The 17,761-nt window shown below is 41.0% G+C and overlaps 1 protein-coding gene across 1 annotated transcript in view; it reads right to left on the bottom strand.

Annotated features, from left to right (window-relative positions):
- Window positions 1-1,789: 1,789 nt before the first annotated feature.
- Window positions 1,790-17,761, bottom strand: part of HSD17B3 (hydroxysteroid 17-beta dehydrogenase 3) — a 36,503-nt gene continuing 20,531 nt past the window's right edge. Inside the window, 2 exon segments of the mRNA XM_030237482.2 lie at window positions 1,790-1,906; window positions 16,237-16,562. Of these exon segments, the coding sequence (XP_030093342.1) occupies window positions 16,392-16,562 (171 nt within the window). The 3' untranslated portion in view covers window positions 1,790-1,906; window positions 16,237-16,391.

Below are 17,761 nucleotides of genomic sequence, written 5' to 3'. Positions count from 1 at the left end.
AAACCATCTAGAAATTATCGCAGTTAGAGAGAGTGGAGCTGTGTTTTTGTAGTTTGGAGTTAGTTTTGATAATGCTTCCTTTGTAAAAGTGAGCTGGAATTCATGCTGAACACATTGAGTTGTTTTAGCCTTTCAGAGAAAAGCAAAAGTTTTAATTGACATCCTAAATAAAAAATTGAGAAGTTTGGTTTCACATTTTGAAGTGACATGCTGCTTAGAAATGTATTCATCTTTATTTTACAAGACAGAAAAATCTCTGAATGAAACCCTGCATTTTAGGTTAAACAAAATGCCTCATACATTCTCTCCAATCACTGTTTTACAACTTCCTGGTTTGTCTGTGGTTGAAAATGCAACTGATCTTCCATGTAAAGTTTAGGGAGATGCAGTTTTTTAGTGAAATCTGAAGTGTGTTCTTAGGGACACATTCCACATCACTGCAGCAGAGCTGAATGCAGGGCACAGCAGGATGGCAATGAATCTCTGACTGCTCTCTTGGCAAGAGGCAGTGGTGCCCAATCCAGGGCAGCTGCCCTTTCAGTTGGAGAAAACAAGGCAACTGATGGGCTACATGAAGAGTAAATATGTTCAGTCTCCACTGTATTTCTAATTTATTGACCTGTAGATAAGGAGAACAGGACTGGGACTAGAAGAATTTATATTGGTTTTATTTTCTGGTGAAACAAGAAAAAGAAATTTAATAGGCTGTGTTTTAATTTGTCATAGTGTTAATGAGATAAATAAATATCCCTGACATTAATCACAGCTTGGACTGCAAAACACTTGTCTGATTCTGGAAGCTCAGATATAAAGTCTTCCTTTATATTGCTAATTTACTGCAAAACCATTTACAGGTTTAATAAGTTGGACTTCTGTCTACATCTCAATTAAAAAATACTGCAGTAGGCAATGCCCCCCTCTAACAGGCAATGCCTCCCTCCACAAAATGCTTTTAAAAATTATCTCTTCAGTATTCTGTCTAGTAGACACAATAACAAGCCTGTGAAAATGTGACAAAATTGTGCACAAGAAAATCCCACCACAACAGAGCACATTGAACAGCTGCTAAACCTACAGAAGTCACACTGTTTCCTGCACTGGCTGTTTGAGCATCTGATCTTATTGAAGCCAAGATGATTTGGAACAGCTTAGAGAGGAACTATTGACTGAAGAGACCTTTATATGGAAAACCATTGTTCAGTTAAATTTTATGACTTCACAGCTATTCAACTAGAGAAATTTAACAGAGAAAATTTCCTTCGAGGTTTCTTTATGAAGTGAGTATGCTGAGTTCCCCATTTCTTCACAGATTAGGCTCTGTTCTTAGAAGATCTCTCATCTTTCATCTACTGGAAAAAACAGAAAGCATGGCCTGGGTTTAGAAGTAGAAGCCCCTCACCATGAATGAACTTCACCTACCTAGAAAGAGGAGCTGGAATTGTCAGCAATTCTACTGTTAACGTGATGGATTTTAGAGAAGCCTGCTGGCTGTGATCAGAGTTTCCCCTTTGGCTAATAAATATATTATCAGTAATGCCCTCCCTATTGGCCACAACATTTGCCATCAAGAAGTTTCCCTTTACCTAAGTGCCATTCCAGTGGCATAAAAGGAGCAGCTAATGACTACCATGTCACCCAAAGTCTTTCCTGCATGGCACTCAGTTGTTCAGCGGTAAAGGATCTTTCACCAGGAGCAAAAAAGGGGAGGAGATATGGCCTGTCAAAACACACTGTCACAGGTGTGCACGGGTTCTCGTGACTCACCCCTCTGCTGAAGGAAGGTTACAATCTGTGGCAGTGCTCTCTTCAGTGGCTGGCTCCCTGGGCACAATCCAGCAGTTAACTCTGCACAGCACCACGTGCACAGCAGCACCCATTCAGGTTTTCTGATGCAGCCACACTAGACCTGGAGGACATGGAGGGAGAAGCAGATACCAAAATATGTAGGCTTCAAAAGTACCCTTACATGACATTCCAAAGTCATATTAAAATCCACTGTAATCCTCCTTGCCAGGACTTTTCTGCCAGATCATCACTCATGGTCTTTATACCCATTCTTGTAAACCTGAAGAATTAGGTTTCATTTCTTGCTAGATGTTAAGTGTCATTTCTAAAATGCTGATGTACGTCAGGACCCACCCAGGACACCACCCATGAGAAACTGCAGTGTAACATTTTATTAGACCTTCAAAAAATTTCTGAATTGAGAGCAAGGCTATTATACTTCTACAAGCATAAGTGTATTCTGAACTACCATTTTCCAGTGTCAATGATTGTTTTTAATGCTGTCCTTTCCTGATACCAGAGGCTTTGGCCTGACTGTATGTCCTTTATGCTTCACTCTGTTCCTTTGATTTTTTCTCTGTCTCAAGGAAATGTCATATTAATTAGAGCAAGTCAAGTTCAATGCCGGGGATGTGAGTGAACCCGACAAATGAAGACCATCTTCATAATATTTTAATATCCTAAAGCTTCACACTTTGTAAATTGTGCCATTGTAGGATTTATCCTTCCCATTTTTTCCAGTGTTTGGACTTGACAGCAAAAGCTATCAAAAGAAAAAAGCTGCATCTTGAGAGGCAACAGTTGCTCCCTATGCGGCAGTGCACTCCCACAAGTACAAATTTATGTCAGTGCACCACACAGAGTGCTGGGGATAGGGGGAGCAGAGCTAGAAACACACCTTGGGATAAATATAAATGCCATTTATCTGTTTTGAAGATAAATGCCATTATTCTGTTTTGAAGCACCATGCAGAGTCTTGTCTTGACAAGATTGCAGACAATGGCAGGTCCCTTGGCTCTTTTTTTTGGGGTTTTTTTTTCAGATCTTACATCTATTTAGAGTGACACCATAGGAAATATATGAAAAAGCCATGAGCTTGTTTCCTTTCCCTGGCATTTAATTTCTGTGCTACCAGCAAAGTGGAAATCTCAGAGCAATCCACCTGCAATGCCCTGGCACTGTGCTGTGTGGGGAAGCTCCCTGACACTGCCACGTGGGGAACACCAGCATCTACAGCACCTTTCCTGCACACTTGCACTAGATCTGCAGTTGCAGCTCATGTCAGTCTGAATTTTGAATGTCATAGGTACTGCCACAGTTTTTGTACTTGGTGGGTCTAAAAGGAAAAAGGCATTTCCTTGGGGGACAGCAGCACAGTGCCACATGCTTCAAGCAGACAACCTGGGGCTGCTGCAGTGTCATCTCACTTTTGTAAATGGGGAGAAGCTGCTTTATTTGGGTCATTTATGACGTCATTCTTCCCAGAATTTTATTCTAAGACACTTTGTTTGTGTTGTGACAGCCTTTAAAAGGAAGTATGAGGTTTACAACAGAGTGCAGGAAACATTAATGGTACCACAAACATAAGAGAGGGATATTGTCCCTGCAGCTTCTTAGGAAATCAAAGGTTCTATTACAGCAGCAGTGAAGAGATGACTTCCAAAGATTAGCAGTCCAGCTCGTACTTCACTGTTGCTGTCTAGGGGCTCAACACATATTTGATGAGCATATATTTTATCCAGCAATATTTCTTTAATCAGACTAAAATAATTTTCACAATTCTAAAACCTTATGGACCAATACTGAACTTTAAAAATAAGTGATGGGAGAAAGGCAAATGTACAAGAATTGCAGCAGCACTATGTCCAGGTGCATGAGAATATTTATTACTTTAAAACAGCTGAAAACAATAGTGAATATGCAAGTTGTGTACATGAATAATACTGTGTCTACTTGGTAATAAAAACCAAAGAGCACTATAAACCACCCGATAGCCTCAGAGCATTTGTGTCATTCATGTGTGGAGAGATACAACATATGTTTCACACATATTTATTTGCATGACTGCGAAAATGTGCAGGGTTCCCAGAAGAGGAAAAGGACTCATATGGCCCTGAGAGTGCTTGGGCTTATCCCAGTGTAACTCTGACCTCCAAGCTTAGGTGTAGCTGTCCCTGTGTCCATGCTACACGGGGTGCTGCTGGAACATTAGGAAGTCAGCCCAGCAGGGTGAAGGCAGCTTACCAGTGCCTAGAGGAACTCTGCTTGCCTCCTGAATTACATTGCCACATTCAACATAGAAAGCAGCTTCTGAAGGTGAAATTAGCTGACCTCCACTTTTGGGCACACAGGCTGTGCTTCTTGGGCCGGGTAGCTGGCTACTAGTTAACTTCATGATTGCTGGAACGAGGGGCAGCACCTGATCCCTAGAGGAGCTGACCTGATGTGTCACCTCGCATCAAACTACAGGGCACGCTTTCATATTGCTCAAGGCCAGGTTCAGGACCACAGCTTTTGGGTACCAGGGACAAAGAGCAGTCCTGTAAGAAGGAGGAAGAGGGATGCTCCACACAGGTGCTGTTCCCAGAGAGAGGCAGGAAACAATGCCCAGACCAGAAGGGAAGAATCTCAAATCCTTTAAGAGGCTGTACTCTGCACTGCTTCACTGGGGAGGTAATAAACATCCCACAACAGAAATGAAGATTTCATGAGAAGATGGCTGATGAAGAAAAAGGAGAAGGCCAAATGCATGTGGTGGAACAGCTTTAAGGCAGGAAAAAGCCATCTCCAGCACAGACATAGATGCACTAGCTGGAGGTGCTACAGCCTAAAATAGGGGGTGAAAATGCACTGAATCAGCAATTGTCACTTTCTTGCTGTGTTTGTGAGCACTTCCAACATATCAGACATATCAGACAGTGCTGGGTGGCCCTTCTCTTGTGGAAAAGGTAGAGAATTACTCCACATTTAAGTGGGATTTAGAATATGCCCACTGCTGGAATTACATGGCACCTGGGGAGGGGAGCCAGAGGCTGTCTCTATAGAGGTGTTAAGAAGCTGTTAAGAAAAGAGAACCTGTTACTGACATTAAGCAGAAGTTTGCAACTAGATCAGATCATACATAAAATTATTGTATCTAAAAATTAAAAAAAAAAATTAAAAATACATTGATTTTCATTTTTACTGTGAAGCCTGTTATTTACATTACAGAATGCAAAAATATAAGTGAGGTGGCTGTGAGTGTGTCCTCAAAAACTCCAAAAGCAACATCTGAAATTTTCAAATAAGAAACGAAACACGTATCTGTGATTTTTGCTCACAAGCATATGAATGTTGTGTTGATGTAGCTGTGGTACGAGGTACCAGGATAAAAGTAGAATGTCTTTGTGAGGAGAGGCAATATTTTTTGTTACATTAGAACTTAAAGGAGGGCATGTGTCTGTAAGATTTCCTGTTTTATCCAAGTATGACACTCAATCTAACAAAGGACTATCTTTCCTGACAAATCTTCATTTATTCTTTTTAAAACATGAAGTTTATTTTCTTTTTGCCAGACTTGCTTATACTTAGAACAAAAAAAATTAAAAGTTGTTTGTGTGCAACATCAATACCCTCTCAACAGGCAAGAGGGAGGGAAGGCATCAAGGAGAGAGGATGTTCTTCTGCTGTAACATCTTTTTCTCCTAACAAACCATCACAAGTAATTTACTAGCAATGGATTTTTTTGGACTGAAACTGCTAGAAACAAACTAAAACAATAGGGTCAGAGTACAGCATGTTGTTCATGTGCTTGCCATATGCCTATGTTGCAAGCACAGCCAGACCCACAGAGTTATTCAATATTGAAAGAATATTATTCAACTTTTACTGAAATTCTCTGTGATTTCATCAGTAAAATTGGTTTCTGTAATCCAGACGGGATCAGCAACACAGTTTAGTAATAGAGAAAACCCTGAAAATTAAGGTGATTATCAATGTATGGGCCACCCACTCTGAACCATTCCTTGGAATCTGCTAAACAGAACAGGAAGAGAAACTGGCATCTACTGTGTATCAGCAGCAGAGATATTTTGTTACTTTATTTATTGATCTATTTATTGATTTATGATGTGGGTGGAGCTCTGGGAGAAGAAAGCTGCCTTTTAAAGCCTGGATCTATAAAATCAGCATGTGTAGAGAGTTAGACAATGTTCTGCAAGCATTTGTCTCAGACACCAAGAGCTTCTGGTTTGGTTTTTCTTTTTTGGTACGGAATTAATCCTGAAACATTCTTGTTTTCAAAACTATTTCTGTGCTGAAGAAAAGGGCAGAGTGTGCTTTGCTTATCCATTCTGAGCAACTCACACTGGGTGCAAGTGGTTAAGGTGATATACACGTAGCATCTTCAGAAGCTTTTAGTCATTTAGTCATTGCAGTGTGGAGAACTTCCTTACAAAAAATTCTCAGACTTTAATTAAAACTGTGGGCTGCAGGTTGTACTACATTATTTTGCAGGAAAACAGCCACAGAAGACTGATTGAAAGAAGGAAATTTAAAATTCAGGTGCAGCAGGGGCCACATAACCACCTGCTCATTCCCATTATGTGACTGAAGTCACATTTACTTCACACTCCAAAATTATAGAGAGAGAAAAAAAATGGGATTGGTGTTGGTTTTGCCCTCTGATGGGCGCACATTTCAAGCCAGGTAGCAGCAAGGAGTTTTAGGACCCTTAGTGAGCTGCTGGAACAACTCCACAAGCCTGTGGAGAAGGGACAGGCAATTCTGCAATGGGAAAGGCAGAACTGGACATAATGGAAAGGTTTGTAGATTAGATTTATAGCACAGAAGCCAAAACTAAATGACTTATCTGTTGCTGCTTTGTCAATTTCCCCGCTATAGAAACTCCTTCCACTTGACTTTGGGCATTAGACATTTGCCTCACAAGCTGATTTCCATCTTCATGCCTCCTAGACATTTTTTGCTCTCCTAGGTCTATGTTCTAGTCCCTCAACTGTGACACATTCCTAGTCTTTCAGTCTGCAGCTGTTGTCCCTTGGTTGTGTCACTGGAGGTAATGTCCAGAACCCACACCTTGCGGACATTTCTCCAAGCTTCTTTTGCCACCAGGGCCACTTCTCCTGCAAATCTCTCATCCCTTTCCCTAGACAGCTCATCTCTAGGTTTCTTTCTTCTCCACTTCCTAGCATGCACACCTTTATTCATGAAAAGACTTTCTTTCCAGGTGACCCAGATATTCTGCCTCTGTAAAATACAGTAAGAGAAGAGAGAAACAGGTAAAGAGAAGTAAAGAATGGCCCTCGATTAAAGTCACAAAAGTATTCAACTCTTGCTAACAAAACTGGTTTCATTAATTTTTATCTTAAAGGGGCTTTAGTTTTCACAGATATTGGTCCCATCTAAGGAACAAAACAAATTAAAGAAGTCAAGAAACAATTCACTGCATGACCTATCTAGGTACCAGAGATCAGTGAAAGAATCAGACACAGACCAAGCCGCAGCAAGCCCTGGAGGAGCCCACTGAGATGAGCTACTTCAGTTGTTTAAGCTGAGTTGGGTTCTCCACTCTAAAATATCAATACTTATTTGTTTAAAACAGATATTCATTCAGATGACTTGAAATACCTGAAGTTACAAGTTATACTTGTCTCATAACTTTCACCTAGGCTCAGAACTCCATTTACATTTTTAGAAAGTCAGCTCTGGACTCTACAATTCAAGGTGATTGAGATTTCAGAATGCTTAAAAATGGTGCTGTGAAGTCTGTGTGGGACTGTCTGGCTGTGCTGTTAAGGGTGTCATGAAGCCTGGCTCCACAGCCTTTGTGGTTCCTGACCATGCCCAAAAAGCCTCCAGGCAACTTGCAGCTGCCAGTGTGCCAGAGAACTCCACTGTCTGGCTGCCAGTGCTTCAATTCAGTTCCTTTTACAGCCTTCTTTTTTTTCTCCCACTCTCGCATGCACACTCAAGTCCCTCTGTCACTGCAAGTGAGGGAGAATACCATTCCAATGGTATCTGAAATATTTCCATCCTGTTTGAAGTGAAATGTTTACTACAATCTTAAATCATCAGGGCTGCTTAGCACAGGCTGGAAAGTAGGGGGCAGGGTGGATTAGAAAGAAGATGCAGGTGAAAACCCAAGCTGGAATAAAAAGGGGCCATAAATACGCAGTTATACTTTCTCACTAAGCCTTATTGTTCAAAGCTGAGACAAAACCAAAGGCAGACAAACTATGAAATCTGAGTGACAGATTAAAGCAGCCTTACATGCTGTAAACATTAGACAAATACAACAATCAGTGTGTGTAACAAAAAGGGCAATATAAAACCTTTGATCAGCAAGAAGATATATAACATTCTTTTGTGCTCTTCAAAGGCAAAAAGATGTTTTATTTACCTAAAGTCACTTCTATAATTGTTTGCTATACCAGAGCAAGATCCAGAAGTATTTCTGCTTGTGTGCAGCACAGTGAAAGATAAGAGCCCATAAAGCAGTCAGATGATCTGACTCCCAGCCATATGTTAGCCTGTGGGTAGGAACGGAACAACACAGGGGATTTAGACCAAACTCTGCCAGCAGAGCAGACATAAACCAGAACCAGGTGTGCCCCATGGGCTGATCTCCTGTAGCGTTGATCCTCCTTCAAGACTGTGTTGACATCAGTGGGCTTTCAGTGTGAGCATGCCCAGTCAGGTGTTTCGGAAGTTATTAATGTGGATGGCATGCTGTTGAGAGGTGCACAGAAGGCAGGACTTTCTGCTGGATTGTCAGACCTTCCAGCTAAGAGAGGAGCTGAAACATTCTGTGGTCTGTGTATGGCTGAGGCAGAACAGAGATCACTAATGCTTTTATCTGGGTTTCACAGTGCTCCGTCTCAAGAAAAACTCCCTTGAAATCAGCATTTAATTTTTCTTTTATTTCTCCATAAAAAAACCCATGCAAACAAAACCCCCTCAGTGTATATGAGAGAGCAGCTGAATGAGTGTACGAAGCCTGCAATACCATTAGAAGAAAAAGGCAGGGGAATAAAATAGCAGCCAAATTTGCCAGGATTTCATTTTGTGGTCATGGTGCCCCCCAGAGGTATCTGCTCAGATAGCTGCATGGCTCCCTCTAACTTTAAAGCTTTGTTTAAACAGCAGTGTACATAAAGCCTAAAGGTCTAATTTGCTCTCTCAGCCCTGAGTTGTTCTGCTTTTTGTACAATTTGGTGTGCTCCTAGCAACGCATCGTTGCTGTTCTCCAAGCACAAGCCAGAGATGCACTGCTGACTGAGTTTTGGTTACACACGTCTCAGGGGTGAGGCCAGCTCTTGCTTTACTGCAACCCAGGAGACACTTTCAGGCACCAGGCAATGCTTCCCTTTTCCAGTATGACATAAGAAGGATAGTTCCTTATGTTAGCAGCACAAAGACATCTCCCTCAACCCGCTCACTTCCCTGCAGAGCACATCCTTGAGGCCAATCTACACCTCATTCCCAGGCACTGGCTCAGCCATCCTACATAAGCATTTAAAATCTGATATTTTGATCTCTTAGTTTCAATAACAGCACTCCAATATTCGGTATGAAGTGTCAATTGGTCTGATTAACTCAGTCGGGTCACTTCCCTGCAAGGAATTTGTGCTGCACAAAAGAACCCTGTTAGGACTGAGCCTGCAGACAGATCACAACACTATACTTTTCCTTGAATATGTGTGAATAGCACAATGTCTGGTATGAGCAGAAGATGTCTTGTTTCCTGCAGGTTCATTCTGACTCCACAGGGATTGAGCCAAAGCCCACTGAGGTCACTGGAAGCCTTTCTCCTGCTTACTTTCCATGTTGACAGATCACTACTTTCTGAAGCACACTTGCAGAAGTTAGCCTACCCTGGACAGGAAGATACAAGCAGCTATAATGCTGATATAGGCTGCATCCATTTTCTTCCAGAAGTCATTCAGGCTGTACAATCTGCAGGGAAAGAACATTTCCCAGTACTCACAGTATTATCATAGTCTAAGCCATTAAACAGCAGTAATACTAACCAGCCTCCCTATGTCTGCAATAAGTTTTCCAAAAAGGTGGCTTCATATCTTAGTATTTTTGATCTGGGATAAATGCTCTTGTCTCCATGGAGAGACACTTTGATCCAGAGGTCGTAATAATCACAGACCCCTGACTGAGCCCTGTACCTGCATCAGTCCTCAGCCCAGATCACTCCCTTCTATTGATCCAGCTCAGGCACTGGGGCCAGCCATCTCTCCCTCTCTCCTGCACCCCAAATAGGCTTTAAACTACATCAAAATGGTTGCTTTTGACTTCTTCCTTTCCTTTGCCAAATATTTCTGCACAAATACATTTTTGTCGTTGTTTCTTCCCACTATTTACTTCTATAGCAGATTTTAGGTGAATGTCTATTTGAAGATGGTGAAAAGACCTTTGACCTTGAATTAATTTTCATTTATCTCTCCAGTGAAGGTATTTCCCCAGCACAGACTCACACTGTGCTCACAACATAGCAAAGCCTGGCGGCAGGAGGACATCTCCTCCTAGGTCACAGTTTCAACAAAGTCTCTTCTTGTATTGAAACAGGTCTTTAGCATTTTGAACAGTAGCAACAATTGTTTTGCCACATAGGTTCTAAAAGGTTCCCTGGGAAAAACCAGTAGATTTTTAATTTGTTCCTAGAGAGTAACAATCCCAGCTGCCTGGATACTTTGGGGTGGTGCAAAAGCAGCAGGTCATCCTCCAGTAGATTTTATACTCTCCCCTTGAGCTAGCAAAGCTATCAAGATGTGATTTCATTGCGTGAAGCCGTGTTTGACCTTGCTCCCCACTCACTCACTCCTGAACCATTCAACTTGGAAGTTTGCAAAGTAGCAGAGGAAAGAGAAGGGCAGAAAATGTAGTAACCTCTTGGGCCAGCTTCCTTTTTTGTGTTTTTCTTCACCAAGCAAGTAGCCAGGAACACTAACCAGTCCTTTTTTTTTTCATGTACCTTTCTTTTTGGCAGCAAAAACAATAAGAAAAACTTACAACCAGTCGATCTCCTAAAAAACTCCCAAAACCAAACCAAACTGAAAAAACCCCAAACCAAAGCAAAAAAACCCCAACCAAATCCACTAAAATCAAATCCCCAAGACACTGTGGAGAGAACTGTTTTACAGGTGGTCTCCTTTTCAGTGTGACTGCCTCAGTTTTACATGGCAAATGTCCAGATTCATCTAGATTTGAAACACTGGAAAAGTTTAGAGAGATTTAGTTCAAAATATGCTTTATATAACATTTCAGTCACTCTTGATTTTAATAATTTCTGAAAGGTTAAAATACACCAAAATCAAGGCGGGGACTTAAGTCAGAAGTATATTTTGCTATCTCTCTCCCAATCCTCTCAGTAAGTGGGACAGCAATTTCAATGTAGATCCCACAGACTGTTCTGAAATGTGTAAGTGTGCATGCTGGTATCCAGCTTTAACATCCAAGACTGAAAATGGGGTTTAGAAAGCTCTCATTGTCCCACAGTTGTCTCAGGAGATGCTAGGGGCTGTCAAGGGGCAGTTTTGACCAGATGTCTGCCATGCTCCTGCTGCAACCACTGACAGTGACTGATGGTATGTCTCAGTTTGGAAAATTCTGGGCTGTAATGCTGAGCTCTGTCTTTGCCTTCAGAAACCCATATGTACTAGGATATATGCTACTGTGGCTTAAAGGCCATGCAGAAGGTCTGCAAGTAGGCTCTTAAGCAAGAAGGCTCTTTAAAAAGAAAGGGGGCAGGAGGAAATACAACTGTCCCTTTACACACGTTATGATTAATTTGGGATTCTTGAAATGCCATAATGCTGGAAAGACCAAAGGACAGAGCAGAATACTCAAGGGACTGTTTGAAGACTCCCTGTCTTTATTTTGTGCTTTAGGAGGACTGACATTTCTGAAGTGCACACTGCAGTCACTGCCAAGGCCAATCCCATCAGCTGCTCCCTCAGCAAAGCACTCCCCACTCACACAGCTCTTTCACGCAGCTACCACATACTGGGATATCATAAATAAATTTTTCAGGCAAGTTGCCATATCAAATTCTTTCTCTTGTGGGTGGTCCTTGAGAAAAGGAGAGCTCTGTCTGTATTACCAGTCTTGATAACAGACTGTTTACAACATTAGGATTCAATGGTTTAGATTTTTTCCCTTGCTTTAAATTACTTGTCTAGACAGACTTGAAGCTCCAATCTTTGTGAAAGTAAGGCTTTGACTCAGCTGCTGATGTAGTTCACTGATTGAATACAAAGTATTTTTAAAAGCAATCCTGCAATGCATAAGTCCTCTTTTCCTTAATCTAGTAGTCTTGAGCTAAATGGAGAGATTTTTTTCCTAGAGTGATTTTCTGCTTTGCCTGAGCATGTGACTAATGTAATAACTAAAATCTGTGTGAGTCAAAGATTCGAAGTTTGCATCCCACAGCTGTAAATTGTTTTATCTTTACTCCAAAAATAGTGATTTCAGGGGAAAAACACAATGAAACCAATAGAAAAATAGTCAAAAGTAAAAAATCAGAAAACAAAAAAACCCAACAAAACAACAACAAAACCAAACCAAACCAAAACAAAAACCCCAAAAAACCCCAAATGTAACTTAGAGCAAGAGCAGATAATACAACTTTTGAGTTGTTTGTTCAGCACTCAGAGAGAACACGTGGCATACAAAATGAAGAGGAAGGTGTGATTGCTTCTCCTCCAAGCTTACACACTGGTGGCTGATCCACTCACTAACTTCTCTGAGAAGTCAAAAGAAGAGAAACCTCCTCTTGCAGACTTAATTTATCATTAGAGAGAGTAATTATAACTCATTATTAGAAGATTGGAAGTTAGCAAGATCTGGCCTAATATAAATATATGCAAATATATGCAAATAGAAAAACAAAATTATAGAATCCTAGAATACACTGATGGACTGATGGGGATTATCTAGTCCAACTCCTGGCCCTGCTCAGGACTGATGAATCACACCATCTGCCTGAGCTGAAAGGATGCTCTACAGACTGACCATGCAAGAGCAGCAAGTAAGAGTATCCTTATGTTCATCAAGAGAAACAAATCAACTGAGCTGACTGCTCAGCTCTCCACTCAACACCCTGCGAGACTCACACAGAATGCACAGTCATAAACTGGTGTGAGACAAGAAACATGGAATTGCCATTTGTCACAGACGACAGGACTTGCAAACCTTGGAAACCACATCTCTTACTCACTAACCCATGCCTGTACCAACGGTACTTCTGTGTTACTAGGGTCCCTGTAACATTTGTTAACATTTTTTTAAGATAAACATTTGTTTACAGTGACAAAAGACTGTCATTGCAGGAAGGGTGAAAGTATATTCTTTAACATGAGTTAGGTAACTGGTGTGAAAGTCAGAGAGAAAATAAAGGAATTTGTAGCCTCAGAATGTGCTTGGACTGGATGAACTGGCAAAGACACACACACTGCATCCATGCTGTATCTGAGGATGTATTGAGCATATACATACATAGAGAAATAGGAACTTCTACTAATGACAAGCACAAACCCTACATTGCACACTTGGGCCTCCTATTCAATGTACACTTCCCCCAGGAACTTCAACAGCTTTTGGTGTACATGCAATATGCAACAGATTTTGCATTCTGTAGTTAATTGCTGCACAGCTGCACAAATACAACACTTTGAAGAATACAGTTTAATCACTTGAAAACATACTCTTTATGGAGTGATGAACAAACTGTTTCTATTCCTTGCTTTTCAAACCAGCAATGCTGAAATGTCCAGCACAGATATCTCATTCTCATTTCCAGATGTTTTCTGCATCGGGTGATAATATTCAAGTAAGAGTTTTATTTCCAATTCTGACATGAAAGAACATAAGTATATCAGCACTGTCACTGAATTCAATGGCAGAACCCACTGACAGGAGCTCATGTGAGTAAAGTGATTTTTTTACAAATCACTTGAAATCTGATGATACTGCAGGTAAGATACATATAATTTTGTGTATTGCAATTTTCATTATTTCAGTTCAGATATCTCAGCTCAATCCTTAGTTGGTTTAAGATTTATGACAGCAAGTATAGGAGATGTGCAGAAAGCTGGGACCTAAATGGTGCTATAATATGTCTATGATCTGTTGTCCATAAATGTCATTAACTTCAGTGCAGCAGAGAGGAATTTCTGGAGCCAGCAGGATACATTTTGTGATTTCTCTTCCATCTACATGGCAAAGATTACAGAGACTGTCCCTCAAATTTGGCAAAAAAGTCCCATTTATTACTAGAGTCCTTGCTATCTTCATACAAGTGTTTTACAAATACTTTTTGAAATGCAGAAGTTAAATAAACATGCAAAATTAAAAGAGACATGAAAATTACTGATTTTTAATGAACAGAAATGCATCTGATTAAATAGCAGACACAAACCTAGCCCAGGATAAAATAGTTGGAAAGGACTTAAAGAGATAATGTAGTTTAGCTGTCTGGCCACTTCAGGGCCAACTAGCAGATAAAGCCCAATGTGAACGGCACTGTCCAGATGCACTGACAGGCACAGGACATCAAACACCTTTCTGGGAAGCCTGTGACAGTGTTACACCATTCTCTCAGTAGGGAGGTGCTTCCTAATGTCCAGAGCAGAGAGAAGACATCAGACCCTCCCTCTCCAGGTCCCCTTCTCAGGGAGCTGTACAGAGCAATGAGGTCACCCCTGAGCCTCCTTCTCTCCAAACCAGCAAACCCAGAGCCCTCAGCCACTCCTCACAGGATGTGCCTTCCAGCCCTTCCACCAGCTCTGCTGTCCTCCTCTGGACCATTCCAGGACCTTCTTCCCACCCTTCCCAGAGTGGGGGGCCCAGCGCTGCACACAGGACTCAGGGTGAGGCCGCACCAGGGCTGAATCCAGCAGGATGATCCCAATCACAGCTGGTGATGCTGTGTCTGCTGCACCCCGGGATGGGGTTTGCCCTCCTGGCTGCCCGGGCACACACTGCTGGCTCACCCTGAGCTGCTGCCAGCCAGCACCCCCAGATCCCTTTTGCAGGGCTGCTCTACACACACTCCTCTCCCAAATTATACCTGTGCCCAGATTTACTGCATCCCAGAATCTGGATTTGTTCTTGTTTAATTTCATAATTATCCTGTGCTCCAATCTATTTCAAATCCCTCTGCAAGGCCTGTTGTCTCTGAAGAGAGTCAACAGCATCTCCTAGTTTAGTGTTGTTAGCAAATGGCCCATTCAAGTCCTGCATTCCAAATAATTTACAAACTTGTTGACCAGAACTGGTCCTACAGTGAATTCCTGAGGAACACCACTGGTGATTGCTCACCAGGCAGATGTAGCCCCACACACTGAAACCCCTGAAGTTCTGACATTCAGCTGGTTTTTCATCCAGTACACTGTGAACCTGATCATCACAACAGCTTGTCCAGAAGAACACTTTGAGAGACAGCACCAAAAATCTTACCAAAATCTTACTAAATATTACTAAAGTCAAGAAAAGCCTCACCCACCACCTTCCTTTCATCCACTAGGCAAGTAGCCCTCTTCTAGATGGGTCAAATTAATTATCAAATTAATTAGGCAGGACTTTCCTTTTATGATCCCACAATGACTATGCCTGGTGATTGCATTGTCCTTGAAATACCTTTTAATAGCACACAGTTTGACCTGATAGGCATCCAGCCAAAACACTTGTCCTCTGGATTCATTCAGCTGTGTAAAATTACTGTGCATCCTTTTCCTATGTCACTGCCTCTTACATCCCATATCAGATATTGCAGAGCTGTCCACAGGCTCTGGAAAGAAATATTTTTTTTATCATCGTAGGCTTCCCAAAGCCCAGTGTGGGCTTTACATTCTGAGAGATTTCTTTTTATCTTCTTGCAAATTTCCTTTTCCAAAGAAACCGAAGACACAAAACACTCATTGAAAGCATGAACAAGATGGAAATAAAGTAAATTATTGTTTTATTCATAAATATCAAATAAGCATAATTATCAGTGACCTTTAAGATTATGTTAAATTGGTAATATAAATTTCTTAGAGCCCATATAAGGCCCACAAAACCTTTTACTTCAGGCTTCCAGTAACTACATTTCTCTTAGAGGAAAATGTTAATTCCTCTGCTTTCAGCCAGTTTGTTGCCTTTCTTATATTTGCACTTAATGCTCATCATTAACAGCTGCTGTGTATAAATATTTACTCTATTTTGTTAGCATGGTATCCAAGGAAATGATATCTTTGTGATAGTACATTCTGGTTTTATGTCCTTCCTCTCCCCCACTAATAACTTCTGAAATTGCTGGCCAATTTTTCTGAAGGAATAGAGGTCTTGGAAAATTCCTTAGTAAGGTTGTGAAAACAGGCAGCCGGAGAGAGCATAAAGACTAACCAGACATGAATGAGCTCAGCTCAAGGCTCATAAGCAGAGAAAACCATACTGTGCTCTTACCTCTGTGCTTTACTTGTGTATTCCTCTCTTCACATTTTATTGGTGCCATACTAGCTTTAACAACCCATGGTCTCATTCGATGTCCAAGGGTCTACCAAAAAGTGAAAAGAACAGGCTGAGCCCAGGCAGACTTGTCTGGAGTCTTTGGAAAACATTTACACACAACCAAATTCAGTCAAAATTTCATGGGTGAAACATCCAAAAATCTCTTCTCCAAAGGTGACATACTCCAGTGATTCACTAGCAAACTCTTCTCCTGTCTTTGTAATAACACCAGGGCTTTGGTACATTGTCATTGGAGCAGAAACACCATAAGGAATCAATATCTAAAATAAACAACAATAATAATAATAACAGTGTAATGCCATCTAATACTTACATAAGGCACTCTGCAGAATCCCATAGCATCTGACATATTTTAATTGATATTTGCAAGGGATTAGGGCACTATATGGAATCAGTGATCGTACTATGGTGCAATAAGGAAAAAAGCTGCATAGAGAGGGGAGGCAGAACTTTTGCAGAGTTACCCAGCAGTTCACTAAGGACAGCTACACAATAAAGATTTAGACATGTCAAATATTCTTGAAGAACTTGCTAAAATTAAGGCTAATATGGCAAGATACAGCAACACCTGTGTGATATTTACCTTTGCCTTATAGTCTGCTTGTAGTGGTTGTAGAAGTGCTTATAAAAGCCTTGATAGAATGTAACCAAACAAAACAAAACAAACCATTAGCATAGGAAACTCAGTGCTTCCGCTATGCTCAGAAATAAGTGTGAACATGTTCTTAATACAAATGGCCTAAAATCATACAAGGCCCAGGGCATTGGTGAAAAACACAGAAATGAAGTTTTCAAGATACAGTTTCTGCTGGTGCACCCAGGCAAGGCTGACCCTCTCTGCCCCAGAAAGGATGGAACCTGGCACTGTCCTGAGCTGGACACACAACAAATATTACTGCAGACTGCACTGGATGCTTTGACACTTTTATGAAAAAGTAGAGATATACCCCCCCAAGGCCCACTTATTCCAGCTATTGCTTCATGTGGCTCTGTGCTCTGGACAATCCCTACTGTGCCAGTCAGACACTTGCACTTGTTGTTTCTTTTGCAGTGAAAAGTGGAGCAAAATGAAACTCGTGCCTTCAGTATTTACCTGGCAGCATAACCTACAGATAAATGTTTCAAAGTTAACTATTTCTGAATTTGAAGGAAAGTTTTAGCTTCAATCTTTTAGATTTATCTGAGTTTTTCTCCACACCATGAAGAGTATGCATTTACTAACTTTATGCAAATGTTGAATTTCTTTCAAGAGAGATTTTAGGAGTTAGGTCTCTGAGAAATAGTCAGAAACTTTATGATGTTGAATTGCTCTTCTGTAATAAAAAATATAAAAGTCCTAGTAAAGAAAAAAAAAAGACTGTTTTTCAAATCCATAATTTGATAGTCTTAAAATTGTAACACCAACACTGTCACGATATTGCATGATATAATGCTGACAAATAAAATCATTTCCCTCCAG

The sequence above is a fragment of the Serinus canaria genome, chromosome Z (genome assembly GCF_022539315.1).
Source record: "Serinus canaria isolate serCan28SL12 chromosome Z, serCan2020, whole genome shotgun sequence".
In the NCBI taxonomy this organism is placed as follows: domain Eukaryota; kingdom Metazoa; phylum Chordata; class Aves; order Passeriformes; family Fringillidae; genus Serinus; species Serinus canaria.
This window is presented reverse-complemented; position numbering and strand designations above follow the sequence as displayed.